Below are 14002 nucleotides of genomic sequence, written 5' to 3'. Positions count from 1 at the left end.
CTTGAACTTCTTCCTTTAATACCATCAGTTCTTGATCATCAGCTACCTCCTTAAATGGTTGGATGCTGGCCAATGTTTTGGTACAATGGTTCTGTATATTCTGTCTACCCTCTTTTGATGCGTTGTGTGTGGTTCAGTATCTTTCCCATGCTGTTATTGTGATGTGCCGTGCAGTTAGTTCCGACTCATAGTATTTCTGAGGAGTGGCTGGTGGGTTTGAACTGCCGATCTTATGATTAGCAGTCCAGTGCTTATCCTACAGCATCACATCAGAGTTTGCCCATAGAATCCTTCAGTATTGCAACCTGAGGCTGAAATGTTTTCTTCAGTTCTTTCACCTTGAAAAACGCTGAGCATATTTTCTCTTATGGTTTTCTAACTCCAGGTCTTTGCACATTTCTTTTAAGTTATCTTGTCTTCTTCAGTTTCCCTTTGAAATTTTCTGTTAAGCTCATTTACTTCATCATTTCTTCCATTTACTTTAGCTTTTTTACAACCAAGAGCAAGTCTGAGAGTCTCTTCTGATGTCCATTTCGGTCTTTTCTTTCTTTCCTGTCTTTTTAATGATCTTTTGTTTTCTTCATGTAGGATGTTCTTGACGTCATCCCACAACTCATCTGATCTTCTGTCATTAGTATTCAATGTGTACAATCTACTCTTGAGATGGTCTTTAAATTCAGGTGGAATATACCTAAGGTGCTCTCATAGCGAATTGGGCTGCTAACCTCAAAGTCAGAAGTTTGAAACTACCAGTTGTTCTGCGAGAGAAAGATGAGGCTTTCTGCTCCTGTAGAGATTTACAGCCTTGGAGACTCTGTACAGGGTTGCTATGAGTCAGAACTGACCCCACGGCACATCACCACCACCACCACCACCACCACCACCACCAAACCTAAGGTCATACTTTGGCTCTCGTGCCTTGTTTTAATTGTCTTCAGCTTCAACTGAACTTGCATATGAGCAGTTGAATAGTCTGTTCTGCAGTTGGCCTCTGCACTTTTTCTGACTGATGATATTGGCTAGTCAATTTGATTCCTAGGCTTAATAGATAAAAGTATCATAGAGGCGTGACAACTTTTGAGTCTTGAGATGACCTATAAGCGATCCTGAGAAATGTCTACAATTTTCTGTCCTTTTCAGAAGGCACTATAGAGAAACAAAATTGTTACTTTTCTAGGCATGTGAAATAGCCCTCATTATTAAGTCTGTTAACAATATATAACAGACTATCCAGTTGTTAATTACGTGCTTCATTTGGTTTATATTCTTATTATTTGTAACATTTCTTCAAATTCTCTTTTAAGAAGATAATGTACCTCTATTTTAATCACTGATGTTCAAATTGATGGGAGTGAAAACTTAAGAATAACTGACTATTAAAGCCAAATGCAAGGAGCTCTGGTAGCGTAGTGGTTACGATTTGGGCTGCAAACCTCAAGGTCAGCAGTTCGAAACTACCAGCTGTTCCACGGGAGAAAGATGAGGCGTTCTGCTCCCGTAAAGATTTACAGCCTCGGAAACCCTGTACAGGGTCGCTATGAGTTGGAACCGACTCCACGGGACACAGCCACCACTAGCCACCAAAGCCAAATGCTAGCTTGCCTACCACTGGAACGAGCCTGAGAGACAGACACTAAGAGTTTCCAGTGAGAAAGCAGCAAGGAGGTAAAGGAGTGAATGAGAGTAGAAGTGTGTGTGTGTTTGCAGTGCTGTGAATTACTCCATGTGGCTCATCTAATCCGTAGTCTTTGTAACTCCCACCAAGCAATGTTTTGGGGTTTTTTGTTTGTTTGTTTGTTTTTCCTAATGGGTCTAAGTGAGACAAGGTGGGAGAAAATGGTGATAGGATTATATGATTCAGTTGTGAGTGGTTTTTAACAGGATTAACTGTAATAGTAAACACTTGGAACTCTAATGTGTATCATATGAGCCATCACAAATGCAGGAATACAAGATCTACTACCTTCAAAGAAAAGCCAGGAATGGAGCAAAATCACTGTGCATTGAACCTCCTCTACCCTGTGACAGAACACTGTGACCCCAGAGGAGCGGCAGAGGAGCAGAACCAAGACCCAGAGCATCAGATGGACGGGTGAGCTCCCAGCCCATGGTGCCTTTGGGCAGAAGGGTCACTTACAGCGTGGGGTGCCACCAGGGATCTAGTTTTGGTGACTCACAGAACTAGGGCTGAGCACCTTTGAGTTGAGGCCAGTTGATGAGTGTAGTGCCCTTTGAGCATTTCTTGACAACTCTAAAAAAGCTATGTAAACTCGTGCGTGAGGCAAGCAGAGCCAGAGACGAGAGCCGAGGCCGAACTCGGGATCTGACAAGATGGCCGGGCTGCCCCGCAGGATTATTAAGGAAACTCAGCATTTGCTGGCAGAACCAGTTCTGGCATGAAAGCAGAACCAGATGAGAGCAACACCCGATATTTTCATGTGGTCATTGCTGGCCCCCAGGATTCCCCCTTTGAGGGAGGGACTTTTAAACTTGAACTATTCCTTCCAGAAGAATACCCAATGGCAGCTTCTAAAGTATGTTTCATGACCAAAATTTATCACCCTAAGGTAGACAAGTTGGGAAGAATATGTTTAGATATTTTAAAAGATAAGTGGTCCCCAGCACTGCAGATCCGCACAGTTCGGCTATCCATCCAGGTTTTGTTAAGTGCTTCCAATCCAGATGATCCATTTGCAAAAGATGTAGCCGAGCAGTGGAAGACCAGTGAAGCCCAAGCCATAGAAACAGCTAGAGAGCATGGACTAGGCTATATGCCTTGGATAGTATTTAAATCAGTTTGATCACCAAGTGTGCATCACTTCTCCCGTTCTGCCAAGACTGCTTCTTTTTTTGTTTGCATTTAAATGGACACAGTCTCAGAAACATTACAGAATAAAAGCCCAGACATGTTTAGTCCTTTGGTGATTAAATGCACATTACCAAATATGTCTTGTCCTGATTCACTGTTGTAAAGCATGAGCAGAGGCTAGAAGTATCATCTGGATTGTTGTTAAATGTTTAAAAACAGTGATTCCTCTCTGCTTTTATGCATTTCTCCCCCATCATGGTTTAAGTATAAAGCACTGTGAATGAACATAGTTGTCAGGGTTAGCTGCAGGGGTGTGGGTGTTTTCTTTTACTTTTTTGTTTGAGGGAGGAGGTAGTTTAATTTTAAATTTATGGGCTCCTTTCCCCCTTTTTATGGTGATCTACTTGCATTGGTTAAAAGCAGCTAACCAGTTGTTCTTTAGAATATGCCCTCTGGCCACGTCTAACTTTATTTAGACGCTGTAGATGGACAAGCTTGATTGTTTCAACCAAAATGGGAACATTAAACAAACATCACAGCCCTCACTAATAACATTGTGACTTTGCTGTTAAGTGTAGAATCCTTCCTTCAAGAAAAAGCTTCTGATCAGTTTGCATGGCTTGTTGTGGAAACTTTTGTAAATCTTATGTTTTAGTAAAATATTTTTTGTTATTCTAATAAAAGAAAAAGAAAAAAGAAAGCTATGTAACATTGCCAGAGCAGGGCAGAAGGTCAAATCGGGGCCAGAAAGGGCCTGCCTGTTGGCACAGAAGGGGAGCAGCTGTCCTGACTGAAAGAAGTGTACCCTGGATATTTCTGACCCTGAATTTTAACCTGTTAAACCCCATAACTCTGAGGATGGTGTCTGAGTTCTCTGTGACCATGGCAGTGAATTATCAAGCCCAGATTGTAAGTAGTGAGTACTGTGGGAAGAACCGCTGGTGTTAGAGGTGATAAACATGGTTAAAGGGTGGAGGCATCTCATAAGGATCAACCTCGTGCTGATCCTTCTAACAGAAATTATTGTTTCAATGTGTGAGAGAGCGAGACGATTGACTATGTCATTTGCGTCATTTGAATTCTTGAATCTTTGGTTCTCTCCCTACAACTTCTCCAGTTAAGGTACGGTGAATTGAGCTTTCATTTGTAAGCGAAATGATCCTGACTATTACACAGATACAGACTGAGGATCAAGGCTATCACTGTAACTAATATCTAGGATCTAAATCTCTATTGTACAGGGTTGCTATGGGTCGGAATGGACTCGACGGCACTTAACAACAACAACAAATCTCTATTACCATCTACAAATAAGACATGCAGTGGACTGTAGTTGAAAGCGTGGCCTTTGCGGTCAAAGTGATCCAAATTTAAATTTCATTTCTGCTCTGTGGTCTTAGGCAACGTAACCTGTCTTAGTCCTTGTTTCCTCATCTGCAGGATGAGAATAAATATTACCCTGACTTCTCAAGTTTTTGTGAGGATCAAAAATGGACTGCATGTAAACGTTTAGTACCACTCCTGATGTTATACGTTTGAGAAATGTTAGCTGTCATTATACTGTGACATAGGGTATATACTAACTTGGTTTCAAAATGTTTCTGATACCTTGGCTGTCATTACCTGATTTTCTGTCCCTCACGTTTTCTTGTCATGTATCTCTCGTACCTAGCAAAACATCTGGAAATTTGAGTGACCAACTCACCCTTTCCTGAATTTCATCAAGAAATACTAAGCTATTGACATAGTCTATGGTGGTAGATGGAGTAAACTCAAGTTTATACTCTGCATCTTGTGCCTCAGAGATAATTGCATCCACTTTTTTCTTGCTTAGACGAGGAAGCATAAAATTCAGCACCTATGAAAGAAAAAGAAAACATCATTTATAAATACTTGAATATTTCCCTTTTATTATATAGTTTATAGACATCTTAATTGGACATAAGCTAAATCAGCAGACATTAGAGGTAGCATTGCCTATTACGGGATTTTTTACTTTTTCATTAAGTCACTGCCTGTCAAATGAACCAACAGCACATCATTGGATTGTTGTTGTTGTTGTTGTTAAGTGCCATCGAGTCGGTTCCGATCCACAGCGACCCTGTACAGGGTTTCCAAGGCTATAAATCTTTACGGGAGCAGAAAGCCTCATCTTTCTCCTGCGGAGCAGCTGGTAGTTTCGAACTGCTGACCTTCCGGTTCACAGCCCGATTTGTAACCATTATGCTACCAGAGCTCCTTCAAATGAACCAACAGCACATCATTGGATAGCTATCACAAAATGGATAGGTGTTACATAGTTTATTAAAAGCTTGCCTACATGGACATCTTTCATGTAAGTACCCTTCCTTGTCAGAGGCTGGCCTTGCCCAAGGTCAGCCCTGAGCCATGCTCATGTTATTGTGGTAGCCTCTCAGCATTAATTTTGCTTCTTTCAAGTTGTGTGGTAGCCATGTAGTGTGAGGGGAAGTGACCTCAATTTCTTTCATCCAGTGAGACTCTGCCATTCTTTCTTCTCAATCCTAGTGGTAATGGCGGCAGTGGGAACTCTCCTTAGAGTGTTCTATTTGTCTCCTCACATCTGACAGTCCTATATTCTCTGCTGTCCTCTTTAAATATTACTAGCTAATCTCTAGCTACTCCAATTGTAGTTAATAATTTGTATATGTGTTAAACTTGCCTTTCTTAATTGGCGTTTTCTTCTCTCCCTATTAATACAGTGGATGTGGGGGTGTGAAGTAAAATACATTTCTTATTGATGTTGCAATTCTAAGTTTGAAAACCACTACCCTGCCTGACTGTCCTCACCATCTTTCCTGTGTTTGAGCCTATTGGTGCATTCCATCTCACTGTGTCAATCCATCTCACTGGGCTCTGCCTCTTTTTCACTGACTCTACTTCACCAAGCATGAAGTCCTTCTCCAGACACTGGTCCCTCCTGATAACGTGTTCAAAGTACATGAGACAAAGTCTTATCATCCTAGCTTCTAAGGAACATAATGACTGTATTTCTTCCAACACAGATTTGTTTGCTCTGACATGGTACTTTCAATATATTTTGCCAGCACCATAATTCCAATGCATCAATTCTTCAGTCTTCCCTATTTATTATCCAGTTTTCACATGCATATGAGATGACTGAAAACACCAGAGCTTGGGTCAGGTTCATTGCAGTCCTCAGAGTGACTAATCTGAGGCCACCAGTCCCTTTTCTTCCTTCATCCGAAATCTGCCTACATTTTAGGCAGCAAGAAGAATATGGAACATTTCCTAGAAATTTAGGATGTCCAGTGGTCTCAGAATAGTTTTAAATCTTTTCAATACTAGAAAATAAAACTTTTGGAGGCAATTTTGCAGTTAAAAAATCATAAAATAACTGCAGAGACCATAATAAAATTCTTTCCTAGTTCACACTTACCTCCAAGCATCGCAAAGGTGATGGGATTAGTTTTTCTTTTAGCAGCTTAGTGTTAATGAGCAGCAATCCGACATTTCTGGTGGGTTTTAGCGCCACTGCATCCTTATGTTGTTTGTGATATTTTTCCAGTTGTTCATGAAAGAATTTAACATCTACATATTGATATAAATCACAAAATGCATTAGATTGTATTTTAAAGGATCATTTCAAAATCTATTAAAAATCATTGCATTAATAAATTTGTACATGTGTTTATAATGTTCCATGGATACGAGTACTTTGCATAGGTTTAAAATGTGAATTCAGAATGCTGTATAATATTTCACTCTTGTAATAAATTAATATTATAAATTCTCCTATTAAGACATAACAGAAAGAAAACATACAATTGTGTTAGCAAATCTAGTCTGACATGGACTACAGTCTAGAGTCATGTTTGCCTGAGTAGGTTTAATTTAAGGGGTTTCCTGGATGTTATCCCAGATAAAAAGCATTTTGAAGATATTAACAGCAACAACAACAAAATCACAAAACATGAAGTCAAGTCTAGCTAAATTCCTCTTCTCAATACTTTTCTGCTATTCCTGCTCCCAGTGTGATGCTTAAGGCCTTTATCAGTTTGCACCTGGCAAACACTGCAGATGCATTTTGATAATCTTCCTGCCTGTATTTTCTTCTTTTTTCCAATCCACCTGATAAAAAGAGAAACTTGATTATCCTTGAATATACTTTTGCTATCCTGTTGGTCAAAACCAGCTCTTTCTAAAAGAAATATAATTATGAGGGTGAGCAAAAAATTATCTGCACTATGGTTATAGAATTAATTTTAATCAAATTTTCAAAAGACAAATACATAATTTTTGACATAATCTCCTTGCTTTTCAATACACTTTGCCCATCTAGCAACAAGCTTTTATATTATTTAAAAATGTTTTATGCTGAGCTGTGAGCTACAAATAATACATCACTGTCTTCAATAGTTCATTAGAGGTGAATCTTCATCCTCAAAGAACTACTTTCAGGGGACCAAAGTTTGATGTAGCAAAATCAGGATTATAGGGAGAATGCATTAATATCTCAAAACAAAGTTTTTGCAGAATGTCAACAGTATGGGCAGAGGTGTGATCTTGTCATGCAAGATCACAATGCCCTTGGATAGCAGTCCTCTGCGTCTGATCCAAAGTTTAGGCTTCAGCTCTTCAGTGAGCATCTTATTGTAACAAACACTGTTGATTGCTGAACCTTCTTCATGATAATGTTCCAATACTGACCCTTGAGAATCATAGAAATGTGTAAGCATAAATTTTCCACCTGCTGGTTGACTTGAACTTTTTCTTGGTCAGCAATCGAGTATACTTCCATTCCATATGCTGCCATTTACTCTTAAGCTCATAGTGATGAATCGATGTCTCATCACCAGCAGTGATTTTTTTAAAGACACTTTTACCTTCCTTTGAATACTGGTTAAAATTTTGTTTGCAGATGTCCAAACACTTCTGTTTCTGCTCTTCCATAAGCTGTTTTGGTACCCATCTCACGTAAGGGACAGAGGCTGGTGGAACCCCTGAGACTATGGCCCTTGGTCACACATCAGGTCTGGAAATGAATTCTGGTGGCTCAATTTTCAGCCAAACAACAGATAGGTCTACAAGGGGAACAATAACACTAGAGAGGTACGCACACTTTAGAATAACCAACCATTTGAGATAAAAAAAGGCAGCAGTTACCCAAGGACAAAGTTCAGAAGGATTAAAAAAGAAGGAAGAATGTAAACACAGGGAGGAAGTAGGATAAATTATATTGTGAAGACTGCAATCAATATCATGAAATAAAATGTACATAAATTGTTGAATGGAAAACCACTCTATAAACTTTCACCCAATTCACACACACACACCTAAGAGAACTCACACCAAACATTAACTCAAAATATATCAATAACCTAAATATAAAAGATAAAACCATAAAACTCTTAGAAAAACATAAGGATAAATTTTCATTAGAACTTGGCAGTGGATTCTTAGACGATGACAAAACATGAGCAACAACAAAATATAGATAAATTAGACCATCGAAATTAAAAAAAAACTTATGTATCAAAGCACATTATTAGAAAAGTGAAAAATTGTAAATCACATATTTGATAAAGATCTAGCAAGCAGAAAAAAATGAAGAACTCTTATAAGTTAACAAAGAGACAATTAAAAGTGGGTAAAGATCTTAAACAATTCTTCAAAGAAGATATGCAAATGCCCAAGAAATACAGGAAAAGATGCTCAACATTATCAGTTGTCCTGGAAATACAAATCAAAACCACAGTCAAGTACCATTACACTCTTATCAAAACAAAAACCCACGGCCATCGAGTCAGTTCTGACTCATAGGAACGCTATATAGAATTTCCTAGACTATAAAGCTTTATGGGAGCATAGAGCTGACACCATTAGGATGACTATGTTCCATAAAAAGTGAAAATAACAAGTGTTGGCAAAGATGTGGAAAAATGGGAACCCTTGTACATTGCTGATAATAAAACAGTTTAGCAGTTCCTTGAAGAACTAGAGAACTACTATATGGCCCTGTTGTTGTTGTTGTCAGGTGCCATCGAGTCAGAACCGACTCATAGCGACCCCATGCACAGCAGAACGAAACAATGTCCGATCCACACTTGAGTCCATCAATGATGCCACCTGGCCAATCCATCTCGTTAGGGGTCTTCCTCTTTTTCTCTGATCCTCCACCTTACCCAGCATGACATCCTTCTCCAGCAACTGTTTCCTCCGGACAATATGTCCAAAGTATGAGAGATGAAGCTTAGCCATCCTGGCCTCCAAGGAGCACTCTGGCTGCACTTCTTCCAAAACAGATCTATTGGTTCTTTTGGCAGTCCATGGGACTTTCAGTATTCTCCTCCAACACCACAACTCAAAGGCATCAATTCTTCTACGATCTTCCTTATTCACTGTCCATCTTTCACATCCATATGAGGCTATTGAAAACACCATGGCCTGGGTCAGGCGCTTAGTCCTCAAGCTGACATCTCTGCTCTTCAGTACTTTAATAAGTGCCTGTGTAACAGATTTGCCCAATGCAATATGTCGTCTGATCTCTTGACTGCTGCTTCCGTGAGTGTTGATAGTTGATCCAAGAAGAATGAAGTCCTTGACACCTTCAATCTTTTCTCCATTGATAAGAATGTTGTTTATTGGTCCAGTGGTGAGGATTTTTTGTTTTCTTGACATTGAGATGTAATGGCCCTGCATAGCATCAATATTCACAACAGTAAAAAGGTGAAAACAACCCAAATGTCCATCAAAGGATAATGCATAGACAAACTGTGATATACACACACAAAGATTATTACTCAGCCAGAAAATGGAATGGAGAAGTAGAGTGCTGGTGTGGCGCTGTAGGATAAGGACTGGACTGCTAACATAAGGTTAGCAGTTCAAATCCACCAACCTCTCCTCAGAAACCCTATACAGGGTCACTATGAGTAGACACCAACTTGAAGGCACTTAATAACAACAATAAATGTTAAAATTAAGGAATGGCTATATATTAAGGTGTGATAAAATTATTTCGATTTTTGTAAGGACATTTTTTTAGGGATGCATGCTGAAATATTTAAGTTAGGGATGGAATGTCTAATTTATTTTAGAAGACTTCACAATCATAAAATATAAGGTGGCAAGAAAAACAAAACTTACACAAAACATTTTTTACTGGCTCTTGAGATAAAGTATCCAAGTAATTGTTTTGTGTACAAGAAAATAAAACAATAAAACCAGTTCACAAAATTAAAAAATATGGATGACACTTTAAAACAGAAAAAATGATATTTACTTAATTTTTGCTAATCATCTGAGTTCTTCATGGTATGAAATTTCAGTTGGGTATTGTAGATTTGTTTCTTTTGTTGAATATTCTAAGTGCAATAAAATAATTTCCTTCTGAGTCTAATATCATAGCAAAGAATTATTTGATGCTTACCCACCAGGTTTCAAACTGATCTCAGAAACAAAGTAATTTAAATTCCTGAGATAAATACTTACCTAATTTTATGTAATGAAATTTGTAGATATATATGTATTTCTTTTTACTTCTTCCTATATAGGATGTGGAGTCCTGGTGTGGCACTGTGGGTTAATGCACTGGACTGCAAAGTCGGTTTGAACCGAAAGTTCAGCGGTTGAAACTCACCAGTTGCTCCTCAGAAACCTTACCCGGATTGCTATGAGTCAGAACCAACTTGATGGTTTTAACAATAACAGCATATATATGACATATGAGGGAGTTTCAAAAAATTCATGGAAAAATGGAATGAAAAAGTATTTGAATTTTTCCCATGAATTTCTCCTTCTAAGCCTTAACACTAAAATAACTTCATACCAAAGTATAAGTTATTAGAAATTTCTTTCCATAATATCCTAAAATTTCAAAAGTTATAACTAAAGATTAAACAAATAATTTCTACAGTAAACAACCTAGAAATGAATAAAATCTTGCCATCTCTCAAGCCAAATCTCTCAGATGGTCATTTTCTGTCATAATACGCTACCAATTAGAGACCTAGAAGACTAGAAACCTTACCAAAATGAAATAGTAAGGACAAATGTAAAACTTACCGGGTTCCTCAAGCTTAAGAGCTTGTAAATCAAGACTTTCATTTTCTCTGAAGAACAAATGGAACTTTTCAAAGGTAGTTGCATATAATCGAGCAGATTCAAATGCTGCTTTAATGGCTTCCTAAAGGTTATAAGCAAACAGACAAATAAAACTACTTTTCTAAGCAGAATTCAATCATTATTACTAAGTAAATATGAGTGTCTTTTTTGAACTCAGCCTGTGAATACATAAATCCGTAAACATCCCTGGTGTCAAGGAGTTGTTAATGGATCCAAAATAATCAAAACTGGCAAATCTGATTTTTTAAAGAATTACTCCTTAGGACTAAAAGCAAAAGCATACCGAAAGAAAGCATACTCAAACATTCTTCAGCTTCATAGTAAACCTTTATTTCACTAATAAGCACATGGTAATGAATAGAAATTGAATCCACTATCAATGCTTATGGAGGCCTGATGTGGCACTGTGGGCTAATGCGCCAGACTGCAAAGCTGTCTGAACTACAAGGTTGGTGGTTCAAGCTCACCAGTCACTCCTTGGAAACCCTATACAGGGTCGCTATGGGTCAGAACCAACTTGACAGCACTTAACAACAACAACAACATCAATGCTTATGGAAGCAGCAGTCAAGTGATCAAATGACCCACTGCAGTGGGTAAATCTGCTGCAAAAGACCTCTTAAAAGGGTTAAATGTCAAAGATGTCACATTAAGGACTAAAGTGTGTCTGACCCAAGTCATGGTATTTTCAATCATCTCATATGGAGTGGATGTGTTTGAATTATGGTGTTGCCACAGGATACTGAAATATTGAAAGTATCATAGATTGTCAGAAGAACAAACAAATCTGTCTTGAAAGAAGTATTGCCAGAATGTTGTTTAGAAGAAAGGATGGTGAGACTTTTTCTCAAGTACTTTGAACATGTTAGCAAGAGGGACCAGTCCAAGGAGAAGACATCATGTTTGGTAAAGTGGAGTGTCAGTGAAAAAGAGGATGACCCTCAAGGAGATGGATTTACAAAAAGACAATAGATTTTTTACCCAAAACTTTTTGAAGTACCCTGTATGTGTCTGTGTCTGTGTCTGTGTGTGTGTGGAGGCCTAATGATTCAACAGTTCAAAACCCTGCTGCTAACCATAAGGTTGGCAGTTGAAATCTGCCAGTCACTCCATGGAGAAGAGATTTGGCAATCTGCTCTTGTAAAGATTGTTGTTAAGTGTTGTTGAGTTGGTTCTGATACACAGTGACCCTGTATAGGATTTTCAAGGAGCAGCTTGTGGGTTTGAACCTCTGGCCTTGTGGCCAGCAGTCCAGTGCTTATTCTACAGCATCTCTAGGACTCCATGAGGACAGAATCAAACACCAGGACTCTATAGCTTAAAAAATCCCATGGGGCAGTTTTACTGTGTTCTCTTGGAGTCCTGGTGTGACACCAGAGGATAAGCGCTAGACACAAGGTTGGTGGTTCAAACCCACCAGTTGCTCTGTGGAAACCTTGTACAGGGTCCCTGTGGGTCAGAACTGATTCCACAGCACTTAACAACAGTAATAGGGTCACTAAGAGTTGGAACTGACTACAAAGCAAATCATAACACCAATGTTGAATGTCTGTGAAAGGCAGTTAGGATTTGTTGCTCATTGGTTGCATTCCATACATCTCCTTTGTATTTCCTACCAAAACTTCTTACAAGTACCTGCAATTTGTCCCAAGAAAAGCTAAACACAACAATGAAACTGCACAAAAAAAAGTGGTTCCGAATCCGTGTGGTGCTGTGGGTTAATATGCCAGACTGCAAAGCCGTTTGAACTGCAAGGTTGGTGGTTCAAACTCACCAGCTGTTCCTTGGAAACCCTATATAGGGTTGCTATGAGTCAGAACTGACTTAAGGGCACTTAACAACAACAACAACAGGCTAGTAGTAGATAGTTTAATTACAAAAACTATTACATATCCTAAATAGTTACATTCAATTATTTGTTCATTTATTTCCTTTTAATAAGCTCTAATAGGCTGTGAACCTTAAGGTCAGCGGTTTGAAACTACCAGCCGCTCTGCGGGAGAAAGATGAGGCTTTCTACTCCCGTAAGGATTTACACCCTCGGAAATCCTGTACAGGGTCGCTATGGGTCGGAACCGACTTGAAGACACGCAGCCAATGTAATCTTACAAAATATTTGTATTCTCCCTCTACACTAAGAGAACTATGTCAAATTTTATCTCCTTTCGAGCAGACCAATTAGTGTTTCTGATATGTGATCATACAGGTGATAGACACATAATGGGAAACCTATGAATGTCAAGTTCTACAAATATTTAAATATGATTTTTAAAACTTTTTATTTTAAAATAATTGAATTCACAGGAAATTTGTTTGTTGTGTTGTTGTTAAGTGCCGTTGAGTCTGTTCCGACTCATAGTGACCCTGTACAGGATTTCTGAGGCTGTATATCTGTGCAGGAAAATGTTTTCCGCTTTGTTGAAAATCTGTACCATGGACTGTCAAAAGAACAAATAGCTCTGTGTTGGAAGAAGTACAGTCAGAGTGCTCCTTGGAAGTCAGGATGGCCAGACTTTGTCTCTCATACTTCGTACATAGTGTCATGAGAGACCAGTCACTGGAGAAGGATATCATGTTTTGTAAAGTGGAGGGTTGGAGAAAAGGAGGAAGACCCTCAATGAAATGGACTGGCACGGTGGTGGCAACAATAGGCTCCCAGTATGTATGACAGTTGTGTTTATACTATGCTGTAGTGTATTAAGTGTGCAATTGTTAAGTACTGCCAAGTCAGTGCCCATTCATAACCACCCTATGTACAATAGAACAAAACACTGCTCAGTCTTGCACCAGCCTCACATCCATTGCTATGCTTGAGCCCACTGTTGAAGTCAACTGTATTAATCCATCTTGTTGAGGGGCTTCCTCTTTTTCACTAACTCTCTATTTTTCCAAGAACGACACCCTTTTCCAGGGACTGGTTAATAACATGTATAAAGTACGTGAGATGGTCTCAATGTCCTTGCTTCTAGATGCATTCTGCATGTACTTCTTCCAAGACAGATTTGTCTGCTCTTCTGGAAGTCCATAGTATATTCATTATTTTTTGCCAATGTTATAATTCAAAGGGTTCTTCCTTAATCTTTCTTG

General features: G+C 38.8%; 1 protein-coding gene and 1 pseudogene across 1 annotated transcript in view; one reads left to right on the top strand and one right to left on the bottom strand.

The window, feature by feature from the left end:
• The window catches only part of DNAH6 (dynein, axonemal, heavy chain 6), a 305590-nt gene that overhangs the window by 231361 nt on the left and 60227 nt on the right, over nucleotides 1-14002 (bottom strand). The window contains 3 exon segments of the mRNA XM_006866588.1: nucleotides 4515-4667; nucleotides 6228-6379; nucleotides 10856-10976. Of these exon segments, the coding sequence (XP_006866650.1) occupies nucleotides 4515-4667; nucleotides 6228-6379; nucleotides 10856-10976 (426 nt within the window).
• Nucleotides 2332-2791, top strand: LOC102841482 (annotated as a pseudogene).

The sequence above is a fragment of the Chrysochloris asiatica genome, unplaced genomic scaffold (genome assembly GCF_000296735.1).
Source record: "Chrysochloris asiatica unplaced genomic scaffold, ChrAsi1.0 scaffold00093, whole genome shotgun sequence".
In the NCBI taxonomy this organism is placed as follows: Eukaryota; Metazoa; Chordata; class Mammalia; order Afrosoricida; family Chrysochloridae; genus Chrysochloris; species Chrysochloris asiatica.
This window is presented reverse-complemented; position numbering and strand designations above follow the sequence as displayed.